This window comes from Podarcis vaucheri (assembly GCF_965113315.1).
Source record: "Podarcis vaucheri genome assembly, chromosome: Z".
NCBI lineage: Eukaryota > Metazoa > Chordata > Lepidosauria > Squamata > Lacertidae > Podarcis > Podarcis vaucheri.
Genome location: NC_138758.1, coordinates 52,119,343 through 52,146,800, shown reverse-complemented (window position 1 = coordinate 52,146,800; position 27,458 = coordinate 52,119,343). Strand labels below are relative to the sequence as shown.

At 36.5% G+C, this 27,458-nt stretch overlaps 1 protein-coding gene across 1 annotated transcript in view; it reads right to left on the bottom strand.

The window, feature by feature from the left end:
* The window catches only part of LOC309524275 (spectrin alpha chain, non-erythrocytic 1-like), a 199,323-nt gene that overhangs the window by 60,659 nt on the left and 111,206 nt on the right, over positions 1 to 27,458 (bottom strand). Inside the window, 8 exon segments of the mRNA XM_082208732.1 lie at positions 261 to 392; positions 5,719 to 5,733; positions 8,167 to 8,329; positions 10,630 to 10,733; positions 12,565 to 12,711; positions 17,462 to 17,659; positions 19,970 to 20,069; positions 21,065 to 21,108. Of these exon segments, the coding sequence (XP_082064858.1) occupies positions 261 to 392; positions 5,719 to 5,733; positions 8,167 to 8,329; positions 10,630 to 10,733; positions 12,565 to 12,711; positions 17,462 to 17,659; positions 19,970 to 20,069; positions 21,065 to 21,108 (903 nt within the window).

Genomic DNA, 27,458 nt, shown 5'->3' with positions numbered 1-27,458 from the left:
AATCAGGAGGCGCCATTCTCTTCGGAATGACGAGGGCTTTCATATGACAGGTCACATGACAGGCTTGTCCACTTAAGGAAATTCACAAACAGTAGCAAAAGAGAGGATGAACGGATTGGCTAGGCCAGACCACACAAAAACCTCCAAAGCTCCACCCAGGAAGGAACCACACCCAATCAGGAAGTGCCATTCTCTTCGGAACGCTGTGGGCTTTCATAGGACAGGTCACATGACAGGCTTCGCCACGCAAACCGACCCACCTTGACGGCGTCCTCGCTCCCGGCGCAGGCCCCGCGATCGATGAGGGAGTTGCCGACGTCGATGACGCCCCGGATCCGGTCGGCGTTGGCTTGTAGCTCCGCCTCAAAGGCCTGGTGTTTCTGGTGCTTGCTCTGGAAAGACGGGGGAGAAAACGGCATAAAAACGGGCAAAACGGGGGACACCAATTTTTGGCGCAAACGCAAAATAGTAAATCGGATCGATCGATAAATAAATGAATGGATGAAAATCAATTAATAAAAACTTCAATAAATAAATAAATGGGTTAATAAGGGGGGAATAGGTTCCTAAGTCAATAGGCGAATAAGTCAATAGATAAAAAAATAGGTTGATAAATAAATGAATGTATGAAAATCAATAAAAAACTTAAATAGATAAATAAGTAAATAAATAAATAAATGGGTTAATAAGGGAGGGAATAAGTAAATAGTTCCTAAGTCAATAGGCTAATAAGTAAATAGATAAACGGGTCGATAAAAAAATAGGTCATTAATTAATTGAATGTCTGAAAATCAATAAAAAAACTTAAATAAATAAATGGGTTAATAAGGGGGGGAATAAGTAAATAGTTCCTAAGTCAATAGGCTAATAAGGAAATAGATAAACGGGTCGATTAAAAAAATAGGTCGATCAATAAATGAATGTATGAAAATCAATAAAAAAAACCTTAAATAGATAAATAAATAAATGGGTTAATAAGGGAGGGAATAAGTAAATAGTTCCTAAGTCAATAGGCTAATAAGTAAATAGATAAACGGGTCGATTAAAAAAATAGGTCGATCAATAAATGAATGTATGAAAATCAATAAAAAAACCTTAAATAGATAAATAAGTAAATAAATAAATGGGTTAATAAGGGAGGGAATAAGTAAATAGTTCCTAAGTCAATAGGCTAATAAGGAAATAGATAAACGGGTCGATTAAAAAAAAGGTCGATCAATAAATGAATGTATGAAAATCCATTAAAAAAAACCTTAAATGGATAAATAAATAAATGGGTTAATAAGGGAGGGAATAAGTAAATAGTTCCTAAGTCAATAGGCTAATAAGTAAATAGATAAATGGGTCGATTAAAAAAATAGGTCGATCAATAAATGAATGTATGAAAATCAATAAAAAAACCTTAAATAGATAAATAAGTAAATAAATAAATGGGTTAATAAGGGAGGGAATAAGTAAATAGTTCCTAAGTCAATAGGCTAATAAGGAAATAGATAAATGGGTCGATTAAAAAAATAGGTCGATCAATAAATGAATGTATGAAAATCCATTAAAAAAAACCTTAAATGGATAAATAAATAAATGGGTTAATAAGGGAGGGAATAAGTAAATAGTTCCTAAGTCAATAGGCTAATAAGTAAATTAATAAATGGGTAAATAAGGGAGGGAATAGGTTCCTAAGTCAATAGGCTAATAAGTAAATAAGTAAATAAATGGGTTAATAAGGGAGGGAATAGGTTCCTAATAGGCTAATAAGTAAATAAATAAATGGGTTAATAAGGGAGGGAATAGGTTCCTAAGTCAATAGGCTAATAAGTAAATAAATAAATAAATGGGCTAATAAGGGAGGGAATAGGTTCCTAATAGGCTAATAAGTAAATCAATAAATGGGTTAATAAGGGAGGGAATAGGTTCCTAATAGGCTAATAAGTAAATCAATAAATGGGTTAATAAGGGAGGGAATAGGTTCCTAAGTCCATAGGTGAATAAGTAAATAAATTAATGGGTCGAGAAAATAATCAGTAAATAAATAAATGGGTCAAGAAAAATAATCAGTAAATAAATAAATGGGTCGAGAAAAATAATCAGTAAATAAATAAATAGGTCGAGGGGGAAAAATAGGTTGATAAATAAATAGTTAAATAAATGGTTTAATAAACATTGGAAAAAAATAAATAAATAAGAAATAAGAAATAAATAAATAAGAAATAAATAGGTTCATCCAGAAATAAAAAGTTAATAAATGCGTAATTTCTTTTTAAAAAGAGGTGAATAAAGCATAAATAAATATATACAAATAAATACCTAATATAAACATATAAATAAATACATAATTTCTTTTTTATAAAATCGGTGAATCATAAATAAATTGGCAAATAAATAATAATAATAAATAAAAGGTGGGTAAATAAAAGGTTGCTAAAGTAACGGGTTAATATATAAACAAGTTAATAATTTAAAAAAAACGAACGAATTGTGTTACTATATAAATAAATAGGTTAGTTTTTAAAAAACATTAATAGATGAATTAATATTATTATCAATCAATGAACGAAAACAGGTTAATAAATAAGGGGTTAACAAATTAGCACAGGTTAATAAATAAGTAGGTTAATTAAGAAAAAGATTGACAGATTAATGAATAAAAATAGGTTAATAAATAAAAGGTTAATATTTATATATTAACCTTTTATTTATTAACCTATTTTTATTTATTAATCTGTACATCTTTTTCTTAATACATAGGTTAATAAATAAATAGGTCAATAAATAAGGAAATAAATTAGTCAACGTATTTATGTATAAAAAACACACGATTGGACGGCGATGAGGGTGATGTCATATAACGAGGTGATGTCATATAACGAGAGGGGAGAGAAACGAGAAAGACGGGACAGACGGACGAGCGAACGAACGAATGAACGGGGGGAGCGAGAAAAGAAAAAGAAGAATAAAAGAATCGGAAATAAGAAGAAGAATAAAAGAATAAATAAGAATAAAATAATAAAAGAATAAAGAATAAATAAGAATATAAGAATCGGAAATAAGAAGAAGAATAAAAGAAGAAAGAAGAAAGAAGAAGAAAAGAATAAAGAATAAAGAAGAAAAGAAGAAAGAAGAAAGAAGAAGAAAAGAATCGGAAATAAGAAGAAGAATAAAAGAATAAAGAATAAAGAAGGATAAAAGAATAAAGAATAAAGAAGAAGAAAAGAATCGGAAATAAGAAGAAGAAAAGAATAAAGAATAAAGAAGAATAAAAGAAGAAAGAATAAAGAAGAATAAAAGAATAAAGAATAAAGAAGAATAAAAGAATCGGAAATAATAAGAAGAATAAAAGAATAAAGAAGAAAGAAGAATAAAAAAAGAATAAAGAAAAATAAAAGAATCGGAAATAAGAAGAAAAGAATAAAGAATAAAGAAGAATAAAAGAATAAAGAATAAAGAAGAATAAAAGAATCGGAAATAAGAAGAAGAATAAAAGAATAAAGAGTAAAGAAGAATAAAAGAATAAAGAATAAAGAAGAATAAAAGAATCGGAAATGAAGAATAAAAGAATAAAGAATAAAGAAGAATAAAAGAATCGGAAATAAGAAGAAGAATAAAAGAATAAAGAATAAAGAAGAATAAAAGAATAAAGAATAAAGAAGAATAAAAGAATGGGAAATAATAAGAAGAATAAAAGAATAAAGAAGAATTTAAAAAAAAGAATAAAGAAGAATAAAAGAATCGGAAATAAGAAGAAGAATAAAAGAATAAAGAATAAAGAAGAAGAAAAGAATAAAGAAGAAAGAAGAATAAAAGAATCGGAAATAAGAAGAAGAAAAGAAGAAAGAAGAAGAATAAAAGAATAAAGAATAAAGAAGAATAAAAGAATCAGAAATAAGAAGAAGAATAAAAGAAGAAAGAAGAAAGAAGAATAAAAGTATAAAGAATAAAGAAGAATAAAAGAATCGGAAATAAGAAGAAGAAAAGAAGAAAGAAGAAAGAAGAATAAAAGAATAAATAAGAAATAAGAATAAAAGAATCGGAAATAAGAAGAAGAAAAGAAGAAGAAAGAAGAATAAAAGAATAAAGAAGAAAAAAGAAGAAAAGAATTGGAAATCAGAAGAAGAATAAAAGAATAAAAAATAAAGAAGAATAAAAGAAGAAAGAAGAATAAAAGAATCGGTAATAATAATTATAAAATAATAATAAATAATAAAAGATAAATAAGAATGATAAATAAATAAATGAAAATAACAATAAGGACAAAAGAAGAAAGAAGAAGAAGAAAAAATAAAGAAGAAAAGAAGGAAGAAGAATAAAATAAATAAGAATAAGATAAATAAATAAATGAAAATAACAATAAGGACAAAAGAAGAAAGAAGAAGAATGAAAATGAAAAAATAAAGAAGGAAAGAAGAAAGAAGAAGAAAAGAAGAAGAAGAAGAAAATAAATAAGAAGAATAAAATAAATAGGAAGAAGAATGATAAATAAAGAAATGACAATAAGGACAAAAGAAGAAAGAATAAGAAGAAAAATGAAAAAATGAAGAAAAGAAGAAAGAAGAAAAAGAAGAAGAAATCAGAAGAAGAATAAAATAAATAAGAATGATAAATAAAGAAATGAAAATAAGGATAACAATAAGAATAAAAGAATAAATAAGAATAAAAGAATAAATAAGAATAAAAGAATAAATGATAAATAAGAATAAAAGAATCGGAAAAAGAAGAAGAAGAAGAAGAAGAAGAAGAAGAAGAAATAAGAAGAAGAATTAAAATAAAATAAATAAGAATGATAAATAAAGAAATGAAAATAACAATAAGGAGAAAAGAAGAAAGAATAAGAAGAAAAAGGGAAAAATAAAGAAGGAAAGAAGAAAGAAGAAGAAAAAGAAAAAGAAAGAAGAAGAATAAAAATGAAAAAATAAAGGAGAGAAGAAAGAAGAAAAAGAAGAAGAATGATAAATAAAGAAATGAAAATAAGGACAAAAGAAAGAATAAGAAGAAAAAGGAAAAAAGAAAGAAGGAAAGAAGAAGAAAATAAATAAGAAGAAGAAAAATAAAGAAATGAAAATAAGGATAAAAGAAGAAAGAATAAGAATGAAAATGAAAAAATAAAGAAGGAAAGAAGAAAGAAGAAGAAGAAGAAGAAGAAGAAGAAGAAGAAGAAGAAGAAGAAGAAGAATGATAAATAAAGAAATGAAAATAAGGACAAAAGAAGAAAGAATAAGAAGAAAAAGGAAAAAAGAAAGAAGGAAAGAAGAAAGAAGAAGAAGAAAATAAATAAGAAGAAGGATAAATAAAGAAATGAAAATAAGGATAACAATAAGGACAAAAGAAGAAAGAATAAGAATGAAAAAAGAAAGAAGAAGAAAGAAAAAGAAAAAGAAGAAGAAGAAGAAGAAAAAAGAAATCAGAAGAAGAATAAAAGAAATCAGAAGAATGATAAATAAAGAAGAAAAGAAGAAAGAAGAAGAAGAAGAAGAAAAAGAAGAAATGAGAAGAAAAAGAAAATAAATAAGGAGAATGATAAATAAAGAAGAAAAGAAGAAAGAAGAAAAAGAAAAAGAATGAAGAAAATAAATAAGAATGATAAATAAAGAAGAAAAGAAGAAAGAAGAAAAAGAGGAAGAAAAAGAAGAAATCAGAAGAAGAAGAAAATAAATAAGAAGAATGATAAATAAAGAAGAAAAGAAGAAGAGAAGCCAAGCCGACAAATAACAGAGAGAGACTTACCAGGAGTTTGGAAAGCTGGAAGGAGAAAGAAGAAAAGGAGAGAGAGAGAGATCAGGATCCGGTTCCCGGGATCCGGCAACTGTCGTTAATCCGGTGGGTGGGGGGAGGAGAAACGGAGCCCTGCTTTCTGGTTGGCCAGGAGCGGAGAGGGATCCGGCGGGGGAGGGATCCCGCCGACCCGGGACTCAGCCGCCCCAGTGGATCCCAGCGGATCGACCGGTGGCTCTCTGCCCCCAGGGCTGATCCATGTGGGCTGCACAAGGGAGGAGAGAGATCTAGATCCAGGGGGATCTGGTCTGGAAGGATCCGGTCCAGGGAGATACGGTCCGGAAGGATTTGGTCAGGGGGATCGGGTCCAGAGGGATCCAAGCCTGAAGGATCCGGTCTAGGGGATTATAGTCCAGGGGGATCGGGTCTAGAGGGATCCGGTCCAGGGATATACGGTCCGGAAGGATCTGGTCAGGGGATCGGGTCCAGGGGATTCTGGTCCAGGGGTATCCGAGCCTGAAGGATCCGGTCTAGGGGATTCTAGTCCAGGGGGGTCGGGTCCCGAAGGATCTGGTCCAGGGAGATACGGTCCGGAAGGATCTGGTCAGGGGGATCTGGTCCAGGGGGTTCTGGCCCAGAGGGATCCAAGCCTGAAGGATCCGGTCTAGGGGATTCTAGTCCAGGGGATCGGGTCCTGGGGATCTTGTCTGGAAGGATCCGGTCCAGGAAGATCCAGTCCGGAAGGATCTGGTCAGGGGGATCTGGTCCAGAGGGATCTGAGCCCGAAGGATCCGGTCTAGGGGATTCTAGTCCAGGGGGATCGGGTCCCGAAGGATCCGGTCCAGGGATTCTGGTCTAGGGGATCTTGTCCCAGGGATCCGGTCCGGAAGGATCTGGTCTAGGGAGATCTGGTCCAGGGGGATTCTGATCCAGAGGGATCTGGTCTAGGGGTTCTAGTCCTGGGGGATCTGGTCCCGGGGGATCTGGTCCCGAAGGATCCGGTCCAGTGGATTCTGATCCAGGGGATCTTGTCCCAGGGATCCGGTCCGGAAGGATCTGGTCCAGTGAGATCTGGTCCAGGGGGATTCTGGTCCAGAGGGATCTGAGCCTGGAGGATCTGGTCTAGGGGATTCTAGTCCAGGGGGATCAGGTCCCGAAGGATCCGGTCCAGGGGATTCTGGTCCTCTAATAATCCTCTAATAATCCAACAATAACCTCACATCCAACCATCTCATCGTCCTAATAACCCTCTAATAATCCTAATAATCCTCTAATAATTTAACAATATTCCAACATCCAACCATCTCATCATCCTAATAACCCTCTAATAATCGCCTAATAATCCCTCCTTCTCAGGATCTCTCATCTGGATGTTGGTCGGATCCTTTTAGGATTCTCATCGTCCTAATAATCCTCTAATAATCGCCTAATAATCCTCTAATAATCCTCTAATAATCGCCTAATAATCCCTCCTTCTCAGGATCCCTCACCCGGATGTTGGCGGGATCCTTGTAGGATTCTCATTGTCCTAATAATCCTCTAATAATCCTAATAATCCTCTAATAATCTAACAATATTCTAATCTAATCATCCTAATAACCCTCTAATAATCGCCTAATAATCCCTCCTTCTCAGGATCCCTCACCTGGATGTTGGTGGGATCCTTGTAGGATTCTCATCACTCTAATAATCATCTAATAATCCTAATAATCCTCTAATAACCTAACAATATTCCAACATACAACCATCTCATCATCCTAATAACCCTCTAATAATCGCCTAATAATCCCTCCTTCTCAGGATCCCTCACCTGGATGTTGGTGGGATCCTTGTAGGATTCTCATCACTCTAATAATCATCTAATAATCCTAATAATCCTCTAATAACCTAACAATATTCCAACATACAACCATCTCATCATCCTAATAACCCTCTAATAATCGCCTAATAATCCCTCCTTCTCAGGATCCCTCACCTGGATGTTGGTGGGATCCTTGTAGGATTCTCATCACTCTAATAATCATCTAATAATCCTAATAATCCTCTAATAACCTAACAATATTCCAACATACAACCATCTCATCATCCTAATAACCCTCTAATAATCGCCTAATAGTCCCTCCTTCTCAGGATCCCTCACCCGGATGTTGGTGGGATCCTTGTAGGATTCTCATTGTCCTAATAACCCTCTAATAATCCTAATAATCCTCTAATAATCTAACAATATTCTAATCTAATCATCCTAATATTTGTCTAATAATCGCCTAATAATCCCTCCTTCTCAGGATCCCTCACCTGGATGTTGGTGGGATCCTTGTAGGATTCTCATCACTCTAATAATCATCTAATAATCCTAATAATCCTCTAATAACCTAACAATATTCCAACATACAACCATCTCATCATCCTAATAACCCTCTAATAATCGCCTAATAATCCCTCCTTCTCAGGATCCCTCACCTGGATGTTGGTGGGATCCTTGTAGGACTCGTCGCTGGCCGTCTGCAGCTTCTCGCTGATCCAGGCCTCAATCTCGTCGACGTCGCGGCTGAACTGCTGGAGGGTCTGGGATTCGCCGAGCTTGGAGCGCTTCTCAATCATCTGGGCCTTCAGGCGGCGCCACCTGGGGGGCGGGAAGAATAAATTAGTAATAATAATAATAATAAATAGAATAAATAGGATAATAAATAGAATAAATAGAATAATAAATAGAATAATTAGAACAATAAATAGAATAATAAATAGAATAATTAGAATAATAAATAGAATAATAAATAGAATAATTAGAACAATAAATAGAATAATAAATAGAATAATTAGAACAATAAATAGAATAATAAATAGAATAATTAGAACAATAAATAGAATAATAAATAGAATAATAAGAACAATAAATAGAATAATAAATAGAATAATAAGAACAATAAATAGCATAATAAATAGAATAATTAGAACAATAAATAGAATAATAAATAGAATAATAAGAACAATAAATAGAATAATAAATAGAATAATAAGAACAATAAATAGAATAATAAATAGAATAATAAGAACAATAAATAGAATAATAAATAGAATAATAAGAACAATAAATAGAATAATAAATAGAATAATTAGAACAATAAATAGAATAATAAATAGAATAATAAGAACAATAAATAGAATAATAAATAGAATAATTAGAACAATAAATAGAATAAATAGAATAATTAGAATAATAAATAGAATAATTAGAATAATAAATAGAATAATAAATAGAATAATAAGAACAATAAATAGAATAATAAATAGAATAATTAGAACAATAAATAGAATAATAAATAGAATAATAAGAACAATAAATAGAATAATAAATAGAATAATTAGAACAATAAATAGAATAATAAATAGAATAATAAGAACAATAAATAGAATAATAAATACAATAAATAGAATAATAAATAGAATAATTAGAACAATAAATAGAATAATAAATAGAATAATTAGAATAAATAAAATAATAAATAGAATAATTAGAATAATAAATAGAATAATTAGAATAATAAATAGAATAATAAATAGAATAATTAGAATAATAAATAGAATAATTAGAATAATAAATAGAATAATAAATAGAATAATTAGAATAATAAATAGAATAATTAGAACAATAAATAGAATAATAAATAGAATAATTAGAATAATAAATAGAATAATTAGAATAATAAATAGAATAATTAGAACAATAAATAGAATAATAAATAGAATAATTAGAATAATAAATAGAATAATTAGAATAATAAATAGAATAATTAGAACAATAAATAGAATAATAAATAGAATAATTAGAATAATAAATAGAATAATAAATAGAATAATTAGAATAATAAATAGAATAATTAGAATAATAAATAGAATAATAAATAGAATAATTAGAATAATTAGAACAATAATTAGAATAATAAATAGAATAATTAGAACAATAAATAGAATAATAAATAGAATAATTAGAATAATAAATAGAATAATTAGAATAATAAATAGAATAATAAATAGAATAATTAGAATAATAAATAGAATAATTAGAATAATAAATAGAATAATTAGAATAATAATATATTATTATGTATAATTCTTATTCTAATAATAAGAATAAGAATATGAATATATAGAATAAGAGGAATAACAAGAATAATAGGAATAAATAGAATAAGAATAAGAATGATAGTAAAACGCAGCCAGTTGGGTGGGGTATAAATAATAATTAGAACAATAAATAGAATAATAAATAGAATAATTAGAATAATAAATAGAATAATTAGAATAATAAATAGAATAATAATATATTATTATGTATAATTCTTATTCTTATATTTGATATAATATATGAAGAAGAATATTTTACTCTTATTATGTGTAATTCTTATTCTAATAATAAGAATAAGATTATTCTTGTTATTCTTATTATTCTATTTATTCTTATTCTTATATTATACAAAATATAATAATAATACTACTGCTACTACTAATATACTATAATAAATATAATATTACAACCCGAACAATAATATATTATAATAAATTCAATAAATGTAACAACAATGTATAATATAATAAATATAACAATATTAATAATAATATATCATCATAAATGTAACAACAATAATATATTATTCTTATAAATATAATTATAATATGAATAATAATCTATTATTATAATAAATATAATATATATTATAAGATTAATATTAATATTATGTAGGGATATCACAGTGGGTGGGCTATAAATAAATTATTATTATTATTATTATTATTATTATTATTATTATTATTATTATTATTCAATGGGGTATAAATAAATTATTATTATTATTATTATTATTATTATTATTATTATTATTATTATTATTCATAGTAATAATATGATGTAGGGATATAACTGACCTGTCCAGAACTTCGTTACGCCGATTGGCGACGACTCCTTTGGCGTAGTGGTCGGCCGAAATCAGCTGTTCGGCGAACGACTGCAGAGCGGCAATTTTTTCCTCCTGGACGGAAAAAGGAAGAAAGAAAGCTGCAGATTAAAATCAGATTCAAAGAAAATTAAAATTAAAATTCAGATTCAAAGAAAAGAAAAATTCAGGTTAAATTCTGTGCGATAAATTAAATTAAATTAAATTAAAATTAAAAAATTAAATTAAATTAAATTTAAATTAAATTAAAATTAAAATTCAGAATCAAAGAAAAGAAAAATTCAGATTAATTCAGGTTAAATTCTGTGCGATAAATTAAATTAAATTAAATTTAAATTAAATTTAAATTAAAAAATTAAATTAAATTAAAAAATTAAAATTAAAATTAAATTAAATTAAATTTAAATTAAATTAAAATTTAAATTAAATTAAATTAAATTTAAAATTAAAAAATTAAAATTAAAATTAAAATTAAATTTAAATTAAATTATGAGCTGTTCAGCAAAGGACTGAAGAAAGAAAGAAAGAAAAATTCAGATTAAATCGCCCAGAAGAAAGGAAAATTAAATTAAATTAAATTTCCCGTGAGTGGACCAGGAACGAGTCCAATAGAACAAAGTAGAACAGAATAAAATAAATAAAATAAAATGAAATGAAAAGTTTGGGAGATGTTTCCTGTGAGCGGACCAGAAACGAGTCCAATAAATAAAATAAAATAAAAGAATAGAATAGAATAAAGAAATAAAATAAAAAATAGAATAGAATAGAATAAAATAAAATAAACTAAAAAATAAAGAATAGAATAGAATAATAAAATGAAATGAAAAAATAGAATAGAATAGAATAGAGTAATAAAATTAAATTTAAAAAAATAATCGGATAGAATAAAAAAGCAAAATAAAAAATAGAATAAAGTAAAATAAAATAGGAATAGAATAGAAGAATTAAATTAAATTAAATTCAAAAATAGAATGGAATAGAATAGAAAATAAGAAAATAGAATAGAAGAAGAAAAGAAAAAAGCAATCCAAAGGAAGGAGTCCGAGGAATCCAATCGATCCGGTGGATTTAAATCCGATTCCCGCCGCCGACCGCCTCACCTAGACGTTGATCGCCTTGTCGAAATCCTCGTGTTAGAATAGAATAGAATAGAATAAAAAATAAAAAATAGAATAGAATAAAAAATAAAAAATAGAATAGAATAAATAAAAAATAGAATAGAATGGAATAGAACAAAAAAATAGAATAGAATAGAATAGAATAAAAAAATAATAAAATAAGATAAAAAAACAGAATAGAATAAATTAAAAAAGAAAGACTAGAATAGAATAGAATAAACTAAAAAATAAAGAATAGAATAAAATAAATAAAATAAATAAAATAATAATAATAGGACAGTATAAAAAAGCAAAATAAAAAATAGAATAAAGTAAAATAAAAAGTAAAATAAAAAATAGAATAGAATAGAATAGAATAAAAATAGAATAGAATAAAATAAGATAAAAAATAGAATAAAATAAAAAAGAAAGAATAGAATAGAATAAGATAAAAAATAGAATAAAATAAAATAAAGAATAAAGAATAGAGTAGAATAGAATAGAATAAAATAAAGAATAAAGAATAGAACAGAACATTAAAATGAAATGAAAAAATAGAATAGAATAGAATAAATTAAATTAAATTAAAAATAATAAGATAGAATAAAACATTAAAAATAGAATAGAATAGAATAATAAATTAAATTAAATTAAATAAGATAGAACAAAACATTAAAAATAGAATAGAATAGAATAGAAAATAAGAAATTAGAATAGAAGAAAAGAAAAAAGCAATCCAAAGGAAGGAGCCTGAGAGATCCAATGGATCCGGCGGATCGGAATCCGCTTCCCGCCGCCGACCGGCTCACCTGGACGTTGATCGCCTTGTCGAAATCCTCGTGTTTCTTGATCAGCGCTTCCACGCTGTCCAGCGAGTCGCCCTTGTCCTCCGTGTTGAGGAAGGCCTCCCGGGCCGCCATCCAGTTCTCCGCCTGCTCGCAGTCCCGGTGGAAGAGCTGTGGGGCAGAGGCGAGGGGTCAGGGGGCGGAGCCGGACCCATAGATCTCCGCCCTGTGACCCATGGAAGAACGGCACTTCCTGTCTACACAGGAAATGGGCTCCGGGTAGCGGGTTCTGGGTGGTGCCCCCTATGTCGGAAACCCCTCTGACCCACAAGTGGGTGTTCCGTGGGTGGCGGAGCCGGACCCATAGATCCCCGCCCTGTGACCCATGGAAGAGAGGACTTCCTGTCTGCACAGGAAATGGGCTCCGGGTAGCGGGTTCTGGGTGGTGCCCCCTATGTCGGAAACCCCTCTGACCCACAAGTGGGTCGTCCGGTGGGGGGCAGAGCCGGACCCATAGAACTCCGCCCTGTGACCCATGGAAGAACGGGACTTCCTGTCTGCACAGGAAATGGGGTCCGGGTAGCGCCCTCCAGTTCTCTGCCTGCTCACAGTTCTGATGGAAGAGCTGTGGGGCAGAGGTGAGGGGTCAGGGGGCGGAGCCGGACCCATAGATCTCTGCCCTGTGACCCATGGAAGAGAGGACTTCCTGTCTGCACAGGAAACGGGGTCCGGGTAGTGGGTTTGGGTCTGTCCCTCCGCGTTGGCCAGGCAGATCCCTCTCTGCCCCCCAAGTGAGGGCAGAGGCGAGGGGTCAGGGGTGAGGGGGTGGACCCGGACCCACAGAACTCCGCCCTGTGACCCACGGAAGGGGGACTTCCTGTCTGCACAGGAAACGGGGTCCGGGTAGCGGGTTTGGGTCTGTCCCTCCGTGTTGGCCATGCAGATCCCTCTCTGCCCCCCAAGTAGAGGACCCTAGATGGTTCCAGGCGGTGCCCCCTATGTTGGACCCCCATAGATCTCCGCCCTCTGACCCATGAAAGCGAGGACTTCCTGTCTGCACAGGAAATGGGGTCCGGGTAGCGCCCTCCAGTTCTCTGCCTGGGGTGAGGGGTGAGGGGGCAGAGCTGGACCCATAGAACTCCGCCCTCTGACCCATGGAAGCGAGGACTTCCTGTCTGCACAGGAAACGGGATCTGGGCAGTGGGTGGAAGAGCGGTGGGGTCGGGTAGCGCCCTGCCCTCTGACCCATGGAAGAATGGGACTTCCTGTCTGCACAGGAAATGGGGTCCGGGTAGCGCCCTCCAGTTCTCCGCCTGCTCGCAGTCCCGGTGGAAGAGCTGTGGGGCAGAGTTTAGGGGTCGGGGGTGAGGGGGTGGAGTCGGACCCATAGATCCCCACCCTCTGACCCATGGAAGCGGGGACTTCCTGTCTGCACAGGAAACGGGATCTGGGCAGTGGGTGGAATAGATGTGGGGCAGGTGGGGGCAGGGGGCGGAGCCAGACCCCCGGAATGGACCAATCACCTGCAGCTCCTATATAATTTACTATGCTGTAAATTATATATAGTATACAATGAGTTATATATACTATACTATACTATACTATACTATACTATACTATACTATACTATACTATACTATGCATATTATATATAGTATAGTATGAATTATATATAGTATATAGTATAAGTATACTATACTATACTATGAAATATACTATACTATACTATACTATACTATACTATACTATACTATACTATACTATACTATACTATAAATTATATATCGTATACTATAAATCATATATTGTACATATAGTATGCTATAAGTATACTATATACTCTACTATACATTATAAATACTATTATAAATAGTATACTATAAACTATATATGCCATACCATACCATACCATACATCATATATACTATGCTATGCTATGCTATATATTTATATAGTATATTAAAACATATTTACTATACTATACTATACTATACTATACTATACTATACTATACTATACTATACTATACTATACTATACTATACTATACTAATGTATGAATAAATACCTACCTACCTATCTTAATACTATACTATACTATACTATACTATACTATACTATACTATACTATACTATACTATACTATACTATACTATACTATACTATACTATACTATACTATAATTAATAATATCTATGCTATGCTATGCTATGCTATAATTTAATGAATGAATGAAGAAATAATCTTAATACTATACTATACTATAAATCATTTAATGAATATCTATCTAATTATCTGTCTTAATACTATACTATACTTTAATTAATTAATTAATTAATGAATAGCTATCTTAATACTATACTATACTATCCTATACTATGAATTATATACACTACACTATCCTATACTATGAATTATATACACTACACTATACTATACTATGAATTATATACACTGCTATGCTATGCTATGCTATGCTATGCTATGCTATGCTATGCTATGCTATGCTATGCTATGCTATACCATACCATACTATACTATACTATGAATTATATACACTATACTATCCTATCCTATACTATACTATCCTATACTATGAATTATATACACTATACTATACTATACTATACTATGAATTATATACACTATACTATACTATACTATACTATACTATACTATACTATACTATACTATACTATACTATACTATACTATACTATGAATTATATACACTATCCTATCCTATGAATTATATACACTATACTATACTATACTATACTATACTATACTATACTATACTATACTATACTATACTATACTATGAATTATATACACTATGCGATACGATACTATACTATGAATTATATACACTATCCTATCCTATCCTATGCTATGAATTATATACACTATACTATACACTATACTATACACTATACTCTATACTATATACTATACTATACTATAAATTATAAATAGTATACTATAAATTATACATACTATACTATACTATACTATACTATACTATACTATACTATACTATACTATACTATACACTATACTATACTATACTATACTATACTATACTATACTATACTATAATTAATGAATATCTATGCTATGCTATGCTATGCTATAATTAAATGAATGAATGAATAAAGAAATAATATCTTAATACTATATACTATAAATCATTTAATGAATATCTAATTATCTGTCTTAATACTATACTATACTTTAATTAATTAATTAATATCTATCTTAATACTATACTATCCTATACTATGAATTATATACACTACACTATCCTATACTATGAATTATATACACTACACTATCCTATACTATGAATTATATATACTATACTATACTATACTATACTATACTATACTATACTATACTATACTATACTATACTATACTATACTATACTATACTATACTATACTATACTATACTATACTATGAATTATATACACTATACTATACTATACTATACTATACTATACTATACTATACTATACTATGAATTATATACACTACACTATACTATACTATGAATTATATACACTATGCTATGCTATGCTATGCTATGCTATACTATGAATTATATACACTATACTATACTATACTATACTATACTATACTATACTATACTATACTATACTATACTATACTATACTATACCATACCATACCATACCATACCATACCATACCATACCATACCATACCATACTATGAATTATATACACTATACTATACTATACTATCCTATACTATGAATTATATACACTATACTATACTATCCTATACTATGAATTATATACACTATACTATACTATACTATACTATACTATACTATACTATACTATACTATACTATACTATACTATACTATGAATTATATACACTATCCTATCCTATGAATTATATACACTATACTATACTATACTATACTATACTATACTATACTATACTATGAATTATATACACTATGCGATACGATACGATACTATGAATTATATACACTATCCTATCCTATCCTATGAATTATATACACTATACTATACACTATACTATACACTATACTCTATACTATATACTATACTATACTATAAATTATAAATAGTATACTATAAATTATACTATACTATACTATACTATACTATACACTATACACTATACACTATACTATACACTATACTATACTATACTATATACTATACTATACTATACTATACTATACTATACTATACTATAAATTATAAATAGTATACTATAAATTATACATACTATACTATACTATACTATACTATACTATAGTATACTATACTATACTATACTATACATTACACATACTATACTATACTATACTATACTATACTATACTATAAATTATAAATAGTATACTATAAATTATACTATACTATACTATACTATACTATACTATACTATACTATACTATAAATTATAAATAGTATACTATAAATTATACTATACTATACTATACTATACTATACTATACTATACTATACTATACTATACTATACTATACATTATACTATACTATACTATACTATACTATACTATACTATAAATTATAAATAGTATACTATAAATTATACTATACTATACTATACTATACTATACTATACTATACTATACTACACTATAAAGTATATATACTATACTATACTATACTATACTATGCTATGCTATGCTATACTATACTATAAATTATATATACTACACTACACTATAAATTATATATACTATACTATACTATACTATACTAACTTATATAAAGTATATATAGTATACTATAACCATACTCTACTCTAGCAAGCTCCTCCCCTCGGGAAGTCCCATGTGCCTAGCCCCGCCCCCTCTCCGCAGGCCCCGCCCCCTCTCCGGAAACGACCAATCACCTGCAGCTCCAGGCACTGGTCCAACATCATCCGGCGCTGGACCCAGGCTTTCTCCAAGCCGGCCCTCTGCTGGTCGAGGACCCCCAGCTTCTCCTCGATTTCCGGGCTGGCGTAATGGCCGCGGGCCAATAGGAGCTGGCCAAATTGTTCGAAGGTCTGGAAGGTTCCGGAACGGGCGTCGATTTCGGTGCGGTGCTCCTGGGAGGGGGCGGGGCAAAGAGAAAGGGAATTGAAAATTAAATTAAATTAAATTAAATTAAATTTAAAAAATTAAATCAAATTAAATTAAATTAAATTTAAAAATTAAAATTAAATTAAATTTAAAAATTAAATCAAATTAAATTAAATTAAATTTAAAAATTAAAATTAAATTAAATTTAAAAATTAAAATTAAATTAAATTTAAAAATTAAATCAAATTAAATTAAATTAAATTTAAAAATTAAATCAAATTAAATTAAATTAAATTTAAAAATTAAAATTAAATTAAATTTAAAAATTAAAATTAAATTAAATTTAAAAATTAAAATTAAATTAAATTTAAAAATTAAAATTAAATTAAATTTAAAAATTAAAATTAAATTAAATTTAAAAATTAAATCAAATTAAATTAAATTAAATTTAAAAATTAAATCAAATTAAATTAAATTAAATTTAAAAATTAAAATTAAATTAAATTTAAAAATTAAAATTAAATTAAATTTAAAAATTAAAATTAAATTAAATTTTAAAAAAAAAATTTAAATTTGCGGTGCTCCTGGGGGGTAAAGTGAAATTAAATTAAATTGAATTGAGTTGAATTAAATTGAATTATTAAATTAAATTTAAAATTTAAAATTAAATCAAATCAAATTTTAAAAAAATTACAATTTAACATTTAAATTTGCGGTGCTCCTGGGGGGTAAAGTGAAATTAAATTAAATTAAATTGAGTTGAATTAAATTGAATTATTAAATTAAATTAAATTAAATTTAAAATTTAGAATTAAATCAAATCAAATTTTAAAAAATTTACAATTTAACATTTAAATTTGCAGTGCTCCTGGGGGGTAAAGTGAAATTAAATTAAATTGAATTGAGTTGAATTAAATTGAATTATTAAATTGAATTAAATTAAATTAAAAATTTAAAATTAAATCAAATCAAATTTTAAAAAAATTAAAATTTAACATTTAAATTTGCGGTGCTCCTGGGGGGGTAAAGTGAAATTAAATTAAATTAAATTGAGTTGAATTAAATTGAATTATTAAATTAAATTAAATTAAATTTAAAATTTAGAATTAAATCAAATCAAATTTTAAAAAAATTACAATTTAACATTTAAATTTGCGGTGCTCCTGGGGGGGTAAAGTGAAATTAAATTAAATTGAGTTGACTTGAGCTGAGTTGAATTAAATTGAATTATTAGGTTGAATTAAATTAAATTTAAATTTGCGGTGCTAGGGGGGTAAAGTGAAATTAAATTGAATTGAGTTGAATTAAATTGAATTATTAGGTTAGATTAAATTTAAAATTTAAAATTAAATCAAATTTTAAAAAAATTAAAATCTAAAATTAAATCCAATTTTTTTAAAAATTTAAAATTTAAAATTAGATCAAATTTTTTTTAAAAAAATTAAAATTTACATTTGCGGTGCTCCTAGGGGGGGTAAAGTGAAATTGAATTGAATTGAATTGAATTATTAAATTAAATTAAATTTACAATTTAAAATTAAATCAAATTTTTAAAAAATTTAAAATTGCGGTGCTCCTAGGGGGGTAAAGTGAAATTAAATTGAATTGAATTGATTTGAATTGAATTATTAGATAAATTAAATTAAATTTAAAATTTAACATTTACATTTGCGGTGCTCCTGGGGGGGGGTAAAGTGAAATTAAATTAAATTGAGTTGAGTTGAATTAAATTGAATTATTATATTAAATTAAATTTAAAATTTAAAATTAGATCAAATTTTTTAAAAATTTAAAATTTAAATTTGCGGTGCTCCTAGGGGGGTAAAGTGAAATTAAATTAAATTGAATTGAATTGAATTGAATTAAATTGAATTATTAAATTAAATTTAAAATTTAAAATTAAATCAATTTTTTTTTTAAAAATTAACATTTAACATTTAAATTTGCGGTGCTCCTGGGGGGGGGCAAAGAGAAATCGAATTAAAAATTAAATTAAATTAAATTAAATTAAATTAATGAATTAAATTAAATTAAATTAAATTTAAAATTAAATCAATTTTTTTTTTAAAGTAAAATAGTAAAGTAGAATAAAATAAAACAAAACAGTAAAGTAAAATAAAATAAAATAAAATAAAATAGTAAAATAAAATAAAATAAAATAGTAAAGTAAAATAAAATAAAATAGTAAAGTAAAACAAAACAAAATAAAATAAAGCTCAATAATAATAATAATAATAATAATAATAATAATAATAATAACAACGTACTTGGTGCCTCTCTAGCAAAGCAATAATAATAATAATAATAATAATAATAATAATAATAATAAAACGTACTTGGTGCCTCTCTAGCAAAGCTTCCGCGCCGGTCACGTCTTTCGCTAATTCGTCGGAGGAAACGAGTCCGCGGATCCCGTTGATCCAAGACATCAGATCCCTGCGCAAAGGGGCGGAATAATAAATTAATAATAATAATAATAATAATAATAATAATAATAATAATAATAATAATAATAATAGGGGGGTTGGCGCCGGATGAAACCAACCAGAGGGCCGGATTCGGGCCCCAAAACGGACTCCGGCAGATCCAATGGGTAGATCCCTAGCAGATCACTGGATCCCCCATAGAAGATCCCTCAAAATGGTGGCTCCCCTCAAAAAAATCTAAATCTTTTACCTCCTCCCTTAAAAAGGCATTTTTTTGGCGTTTCCAACACTTCCTTCTTTCCTTCCTTCCTTTTCTCTGTTTCCTTCCTCCCTTCCTTCGCTGCTTCCTTCCTTCTACTCTCTGTTTCCTTCCTTCCTTGCTCCTCAGCTTCCTTCCTTCCTTCCTTCTTTCCTTCCTTCCCTTCTTCCTTCCCTGCTCTGTCTTCCTTCCTTCTCTTTCCTTCCAACACTTCCTTCTTTCCTTCCTTCCTTCCTTTTCTCTGCTTCCTTCCTTCCCCTTCCTTCTTTCCTTTGTCTTTCTTTCTTATCTTCCTTCCTTCCTTCCTTTTCTATCTTACTTGCTTCTATCCTCCCATTCTCCTTCCTTCCTTTTCCTCCCCTCTTCCTTCCTTCCTTCGTTCCTTTGTCCCTCCCTCCCTCTCTCTCTCCCCCTTCCTTCCCTCCCTCCCTCCCTCCTTCCTTCCTTTCCTGCTCTTCTGCTTCCTTCCTTTTTTCTCTTTCTCTCCTTCCTTCCTTCCTTCCTTCCCTACCTCCCTCCTTCCTTCCTTCCCTCCTCATTCCTTCTCTCCTTCCTTCTCTCCTTCCCTCCTTCCCTCCCTCCTTCCTTCCTTCCCTCCCTCCCTCCTTCCTTCCCTCCTTCCTTACTGGAAGTCTCCCAGGAAGCACTGGAGGTCATGCGAATCTCCCAGCTCCTTCCTTCCTTCCTTCCTTCCTTCCTTCCTTCCTTCCTTCCCTCCCTCCTTCCTTCCTTCCCTCCTTCCTTACCGGAAGTCTCCCAGGAAGCGCTGGAGGTCATGTGAGTCGCCCAGCTCCTTCCTTCCTTCCTCCCTCCCTCCCTTCCTTCCCTCCTTCCTTCCCTCCTCCTTCCTCCCTCCCTTCCTTCCCTCCTCCTTCCTTCCTCCCTCCCTCCCTCCCTCCCTCCTTCCTTCCTTCCTTCCCTTCCTCCCTCCTTCCTTAATTACCGGAAGTCTCCCAGGAAGCGCTGGAGGTCGTGGGAATCCACCAGCTTCCCCTTCCTCTGGTCGGCCCATTTTCCCAGGCTGCTCCTTCCCTCCCTCCCTCTTTCCTTCCCTCCCTCCCTCCCTCCCTTCTTCCCTCCCTCCTTCCTTCCTTCCTTCCTTCCCTCCCTCCCTCCCTCCTTCCTTCCTTCCTCCTTCCTTCCTTCCTTCCCTCCTTCCTTACCGGAAGTCTCCCAGGAAGCGCTGGAGGTCTCCTTCCTCCCTCCCTTCCTTCTTCCCTCCCTCCTTCCTTCCTTCCTTCCCTTCCTCCCTCTCTCCTTCCTTCCTTCCTTCTGTACTTTTCCTCTTCCCTTCCTTTTCCTCTCCCCTTCCTCTTTCCTTCCATCTTTCCCTCCTTTCTTCCCTGCTTCTTTCCTTCCTTCCTTCTCTACTTCCTTCCTTTTCCTCCCCCCTCTTTCCTTCCCTCCTTCCTTCTCTCCTTCCTTCCTTCCCTCCTTCCTTACCAGAAGTCTCCCAGGAAGTGCTGGAGGTCTCCTTCCTTCCTTCCTTCCCTCCTCCCTCCCTCCTTCCCTCCCTCCTTCCTCCCTTCCCTCCCTCCCCTCCTTCCTTCTCTACTTCCCTCCTTCCTTCCTTCCCTCCTTCCTTACCGGAAGTCTCCCAGGAAGCGCTGGAGGTCGTGCGAATCCCCCAGCTTCCCCTTCCTCTGGTCGGCCCTTCCTTCCTTCCTCCCTCCCTCCCTCCCTTCCTTCCCTCCTTCCTTACTGGAAGTCTCCCAGGAAGCGCTGGAGGTCATGTGAGTCGCCCAGCTCCTTCCTTCCTTCCTTCCTCCCTCCCTCCCTTCCTTCCCTCCTCCTTCCTCCCTTCCTTCCTTCCCTCCTCCTTCCTTCCTCCCTCCCTCCCTCCCTCCCTTCCTTCCTTCCCTCCTTCCTTACCGGAAGTCTCCCAGGAAGCGCTGGAGGTCTCCTTCCTTCTCTCCTTCATTCCTTCCCTCCCTCCCTCCCTCTCTCCTTCCTTCCATCTTTCCTTCCTTTCTTCCCTGCTTCTTTCCTTCCTTCCTTCTCTACTTCCTTCCTTTTCCTCCCCCCCTCTTTCCTTCCCTCCTCCCTTCTCTCCTTCCTTCCTTCCCCGGAAGCTTCCGGCGGAACCTACCGGAAGTCTCCCAGGAAGAGCTGGAGGTCGTGGGAATCCCCCAGCTTCCCCTTCCTTCCTCCCTTCCTTCCCTCCTTCCTTCCTTACCGGAAGTCTCCCAGGAAGCGCTGGAGGTCGTGGGAATCCCCCAGCTTCCCCTTCCTTCCTTCCTTCCTTCCCTCCTTCCTTCCTTACCGGAAGTCTCCCAGGAAGCGCTGGAGGTCGTGGGAATCCCCCAGCTTCCCCTTCCTTCCTCCCTTCCTTCCCTCCTTCCTTCCTTACCGGAAGTCTCCCAGGAAGCGCTGGAGGTCGTGGGAATCCCCCAGCTTCCCCTTCCTTCCTTCCTTCCTTCCCTCCTTCCTTCCTTACCGGAAGTCTCCCAGGAAGCGCTGGAGGTCGTGGGAATCCCCCAGCTTCCCCTTCCTTCCTTCCTTCCTTCCCTCCTTCCTTCCTTACCGGAAGTCTCCCAGGAAGCGCTGGAGGTCGTGGGAATCCCCCAGCTTCCCCTTCCTTCCTTCCTTCCTTCCCTCCTTCCTTCCTTACCGGAAGTCTCCCAGGAAGCGCTGGAGGTCGTGGGAGTCCCCCAGCTTCCCCTTCCTTCCTTCCTTCCTTCCCTCCTTCCTTCCTTACCGGAAGTCTCCCAGGAAGCGCTGGAGGTCGTGGGAGTCCCCCAGCTTCCCCTTCCTTCCTTCCTTCCTTCCCTCCTTCCTTCCTTACCGGAAGTCTCCCAGGAAGCGCTGGAGGTCGTGGGAGTCCCCCAGCTTCCCCTTCCTTCCTTCCTTCCTTCCCTCCTTCCTTCCTTACCGGAAGTCTACCAGGAAGCGCTGGAGGTCGTGGGAGTCCCCCAGCTTCCCCTTCATTCCTCCCTTCCTTCCCTCCTTCCTTCCTTACCGGAAGTCTCCCAGGAAGCGCTGGAGGTCGTGGGAATCCCCCAGCTTCCCCTTCCTTCCTTCCTTCCTTCCCTCCTTCCTTCCTTACCGGAAGTCTCCCAGGAAGCGCTGGAGGTCGTGGGAATCCCCCAGCTTCCCCTTCCTTCCTTCCTTCCTTCCCTCCTTCCTTCCTTACCGGAAGTCTCCCAGGAAGCGCTGGAGGTCGTGGGAGTCCCCCAGCTTCCCCTTCCTTCCTTCCTTCCTTCCCTCCTTCCTTCCTTACCGGAAGTCTCCCAGGAAGCGCTGGAGGTCGTGGGAGTCCCCCAGCTTCCCCTTCCTTCCTTCCTTCCTTCCCTCCTTCCTTCCTTACCGGAAGTCTCCCAGGAAGCGCTGGAGGTCGTGGGAGTCCCCCAGCTTCCCCTTCCTTCCTTCCTTCCTTCCCTCCTTCCTTCCTTACCGGAAGTCTCCCAGGAAGCGCTGGAGGTCGTGGGAATCCCCCAGCTTCCCCTTCCTTCCTTCCTTCCTTCCCTCCTTCCTTCCTTACCGGAAGTCTCCCAGGAAGCGCTGGAGGTCGTGGGAATCCCCCAGCTTCCCCTTCCTTCCTTCCTTCCTTCCCTCCTTCCTTCCTTACCGGAAGTCTCCCAGGAAGCGCTGGAGGTCGTGGGAGTCCCCCAGCTTCCCCTTCCTTCCTTCCTTCCTTCCCTCCTTCCTTCCTTACCGGAAGTCTCCCAGGAAGCGCTGGAGGTCGTGGGAGTCCCCCAGCTTCCCCTTCCTTCCTTCCTTCCTTCCCTCCTTCCTTCCTTACCGGAAGTCTCCCAGGAAGCGCTGGAGGTCGTGGGAGTCCCCCAGCTTCCCCTTCCTTCCTTCCTTCCTTCCCTCCTTCCTTCCTTACCGGAAGTCTCCCAGGAAGCGCTGGAGGTCGTGGGAATCCCCCAGCTTCCCCTTCCTTCCTTCCTTCCTTCCTTCCCTCCTTCCTTCCTTACCGGAAGTCTCCCAGGAAGCGCTGGAGGTCGTGGGAGTCCCCCAGCTTCCCCTTCCTTCCTTCCTTCCTTCCCTCCTTCCTTCCTTACCGGAAGTCTCCCAGGAAGCGCTGGAGGTCGTGGGAGTCCCCCAGCTTCCCCTTCCTTCCTTCCTTCCTTCCCTCCTTCCTTCCTTACCGGAAGTCTCCCAGGAAGCGCTGGAGGTCGTGGGAATCCCCCAGCTTCCCCTTCCTTCCTTCCTTCCCTCCTTCCTTCCTTACCGGAAGTCTCCCAGGAAGCGCTGGAGGTCGTGGGAGTCCCCCAGCTTCCCCTTCCTTCCTCCCTTCCTTCCCTCCTTCCTTCCTTACCGGAAGTCTCCCAGGAAGCGCTGGAGGTCGTGGGAATCCCCCAGCTTCCCCTTCCTTCCTTCCTTCCTTCCTTCCTTCCTTCCTTCCCTCCTTCCTTCCTTACCGGAAGTCTCCCAGGAAGCGCTGGAGGTCGTGGGAATCCCCCAGCTTCCCCTTCCTTCCTTCCTTCCTTCCTTCCTTCCCTCCTTCCTTCCTTACCGGAAGTCTCCCAGGAAGCGCTGGAGGTCGTGGGAGTCCCCCAGCTTCCCCTTCCTTCCTTCCTTCCTTCCTTCCCTCCTTCCTTCCTTACCGGAAGTCTCCCAGGAAGCGCTGGAGGTCGTGGGAATCCCCCAGCTTCCCCTTCCTTCCTTCCTTCCTTCCTTCCCTCCTTCCTTCCTTACCGGAAGTCTCCCAGGAAGCGCTGGAGGTCGTGGGAATCCCCCAGCTTCCCCTTCCTTCCTTCCTTCCTTCCTTCCCTCCTTCCTTCCTTACCGGAAGTCTCCCAGGAAGCGCTGGAGGTCGTGGGAATCCCCCAGCTTCCCCTTCCTTCCTTCCTTCCTTCCTTCCCTCCCTCCTTCCTTCTCCCCTCCCTTCCTTCCTTCCTTCCCTCCTTCCTTACTGGAAGTCTCCCAGGAAGCCCTGGAGGTCATGTGAGTCGCCCAGCTCCTTCCCTCCTTCCTTCCTTCCTTCCTCCCTCCTTCCTTCCTTCCTTCCCTCCTTCCTTACCGGAAGTCTCCCAGGAAGCCCTGGAGGTCATGTGAGACGCCCAGCTCCTTCCCTCCTTCCCTCCCTCCTTCCTTCTCCCCTCCCTTCCTTCCTTCCTTCCCTCCTTCCTTACCGGAAGTCTCCCAGGAAGCCCTGGAGGTTGTGGGAATCCCCCAGCTTCCCCTTCCTTCCTTCCTTCCTTCCTTCCCTCCTTCCTTCCTTACCGGAAGTCTCCCAGGAAGCCCTGGAGGTCATGTGAGACGCCCAGCTCCTTCCCTCCTTCCTTCCTTCCTTCCTCCCTCCTTCCTTCCTTCCTTCCCCGGAAGCTTCCGGCGGAACCTACCGGAAGTCTCCCAGGAAGCGCTGGAGGTCGTGGGAATCCCCCAGCTCCTTCCTTCTTCCTTCCTTCCCTCCTTCCTTCCTTTGCTCCTTCTCTCCTTCCTTCCTTCCCTCTCTCCTCCTCTGCTTCCTTCCTTCCTTCCTTCCTTCCTTCCTTACCGGAAGTCTCCCAGGAAGCGCTGGAGGTCGTGGGAATCCCCCAGCTCCTTCCTTCTTCCTTCCTTCCCTCCTTCCTTCCTTTGCTCCTTCTCTCCTTCCTTCCTTCCTTCCCTCTCTCCTCCTCTGCTTCCTTCCTTCCTTACCGGAAGTCTCCCAGGAAGCGCTGGAGGTCGTGGGAGTCCCCCAGCTTCCCCTTCCTTCCTTCCTTCCTTCCCTCCTTCCTTCCTTACCGGAAGTCTCCCAGGAAGCGCTGGAGGTCGTGGGAATCCCCCAGCTCCTTCCTTCTTCCTTCCTTCCTTTGCTCCTTCTCTCCTTCCTTCCTTCCCTCTCTCCTCCTCTGCTTCCTTCCTTCCTTCCTTCCTTACCGGAAGTCTCCCAGGAAGCGCTGGAGGTCGTGGGAATCCCCCAGCTCCTTCCTTCTTCCTTCCTTCCCTCCTTCCTTCCTTTGCTCCTTCTCTCCTTCCTTCCTTCCTTCCCTCTCTCCTCCTCTGCTTCCTTCCCTCCTTCCTTCCTTACCGGAAGTCTCCCAGGAAGCGCTGGAGGTCGTGGGAATCCCCCAGCTCCTTCCTTCTTCCTTCCTTCCTTCCTTTGCTCCTTCTCTCCTTCCTTCCTTCCCTCTCTCCTCCTCTGCTTCCTTCCTTCCTTCCTTCCTTCCTTACCGGAAGTCTCCCAGGAAGCGCTGGAGGTCGTGGGAATCCCCCAGCTTCCCCTTCCTTCCTTCCTTCCTTCCTTCCTTCCCTCCCTCCTTCCTTCTCCCCTCCCTTCCTTCCTTCCTTCCCTCCTTCCTTACTGGAAGTCTCCCAGGAAGCCCTGGAGGTCATGTGAGTCGCCCAGCTCCTTCCCTCCTTCCTTCCTTCCTTCCTCCCTCCTTCCTTCCTTCCTTCCCTCCTTCCTTACCGGAAGTCTCCCAGGAAGCCCTGGAGGTTGTGGGAATCCCCCAGCTTCCCCTTCCTTCCTTCCTTCCTTCCCTCCTTCCTTCCTTACCGGAAGTCTCCCAGGAAGCCCTGGAGGTCATGTGAGACGCCCAGCTCCTTCCCTCCTTCCTTCCTTCCCTCCCTCCTCCCTTCTCCCCTCCCTTCCTTCCTTCCTTCCCTCCTTCCTTACCGGAAGTCTCCCAGGAAGCCCTGGAGGTCATGTGAGTCGCCCAGCTCCTTCCCTCCTTCCTTCCTTCCTTCCTCCCTCCTTCCTTCCTTCCTTCCCCGGAAGCTTCCGGCGGAACCTACCGGAAGTCTCCCAGGAAGCGCTGGAGGTCGTGGGAATCCCCCAGCTTCCCCTTCCTTCCTTCCTTCCTTCCTTCCTTCCTTCCTTCCTTACCGGAAGTCTCCCAGGAAGCGCTGGAGGTCGTGGGAATCCCCCAGCTTCCCCTTCCTTCCTTCCTTCCTTCCTTCCTTCCTTACCGGAAGTCTCCCAGGAAGCGCTGGAGGTCGTGGGAGTCCCCCAGCTTCCCCTTCCTTCCTTCCTTCCTTCCCTCCTTCCTTCCTTACCGGAAGTCTCCCAGGAAGCGCTGGAGGTCGTGGGAGTCCCCCAGCTTCCCCTTCCTTCCTTCCTTCCTTCCCTCCTTCCTTCCTTACCGGAAGTCTCCCAGGAAGCGCTGGAGGTCGTGGGAGTCCCCCAGCTTCCCCTTCCTTCCTTCCTTCCTTCCCTCCTTCCTTCCTTACCGGAAGTCTCCCAGGAAGCGCTGGAGGTCGTGGGAA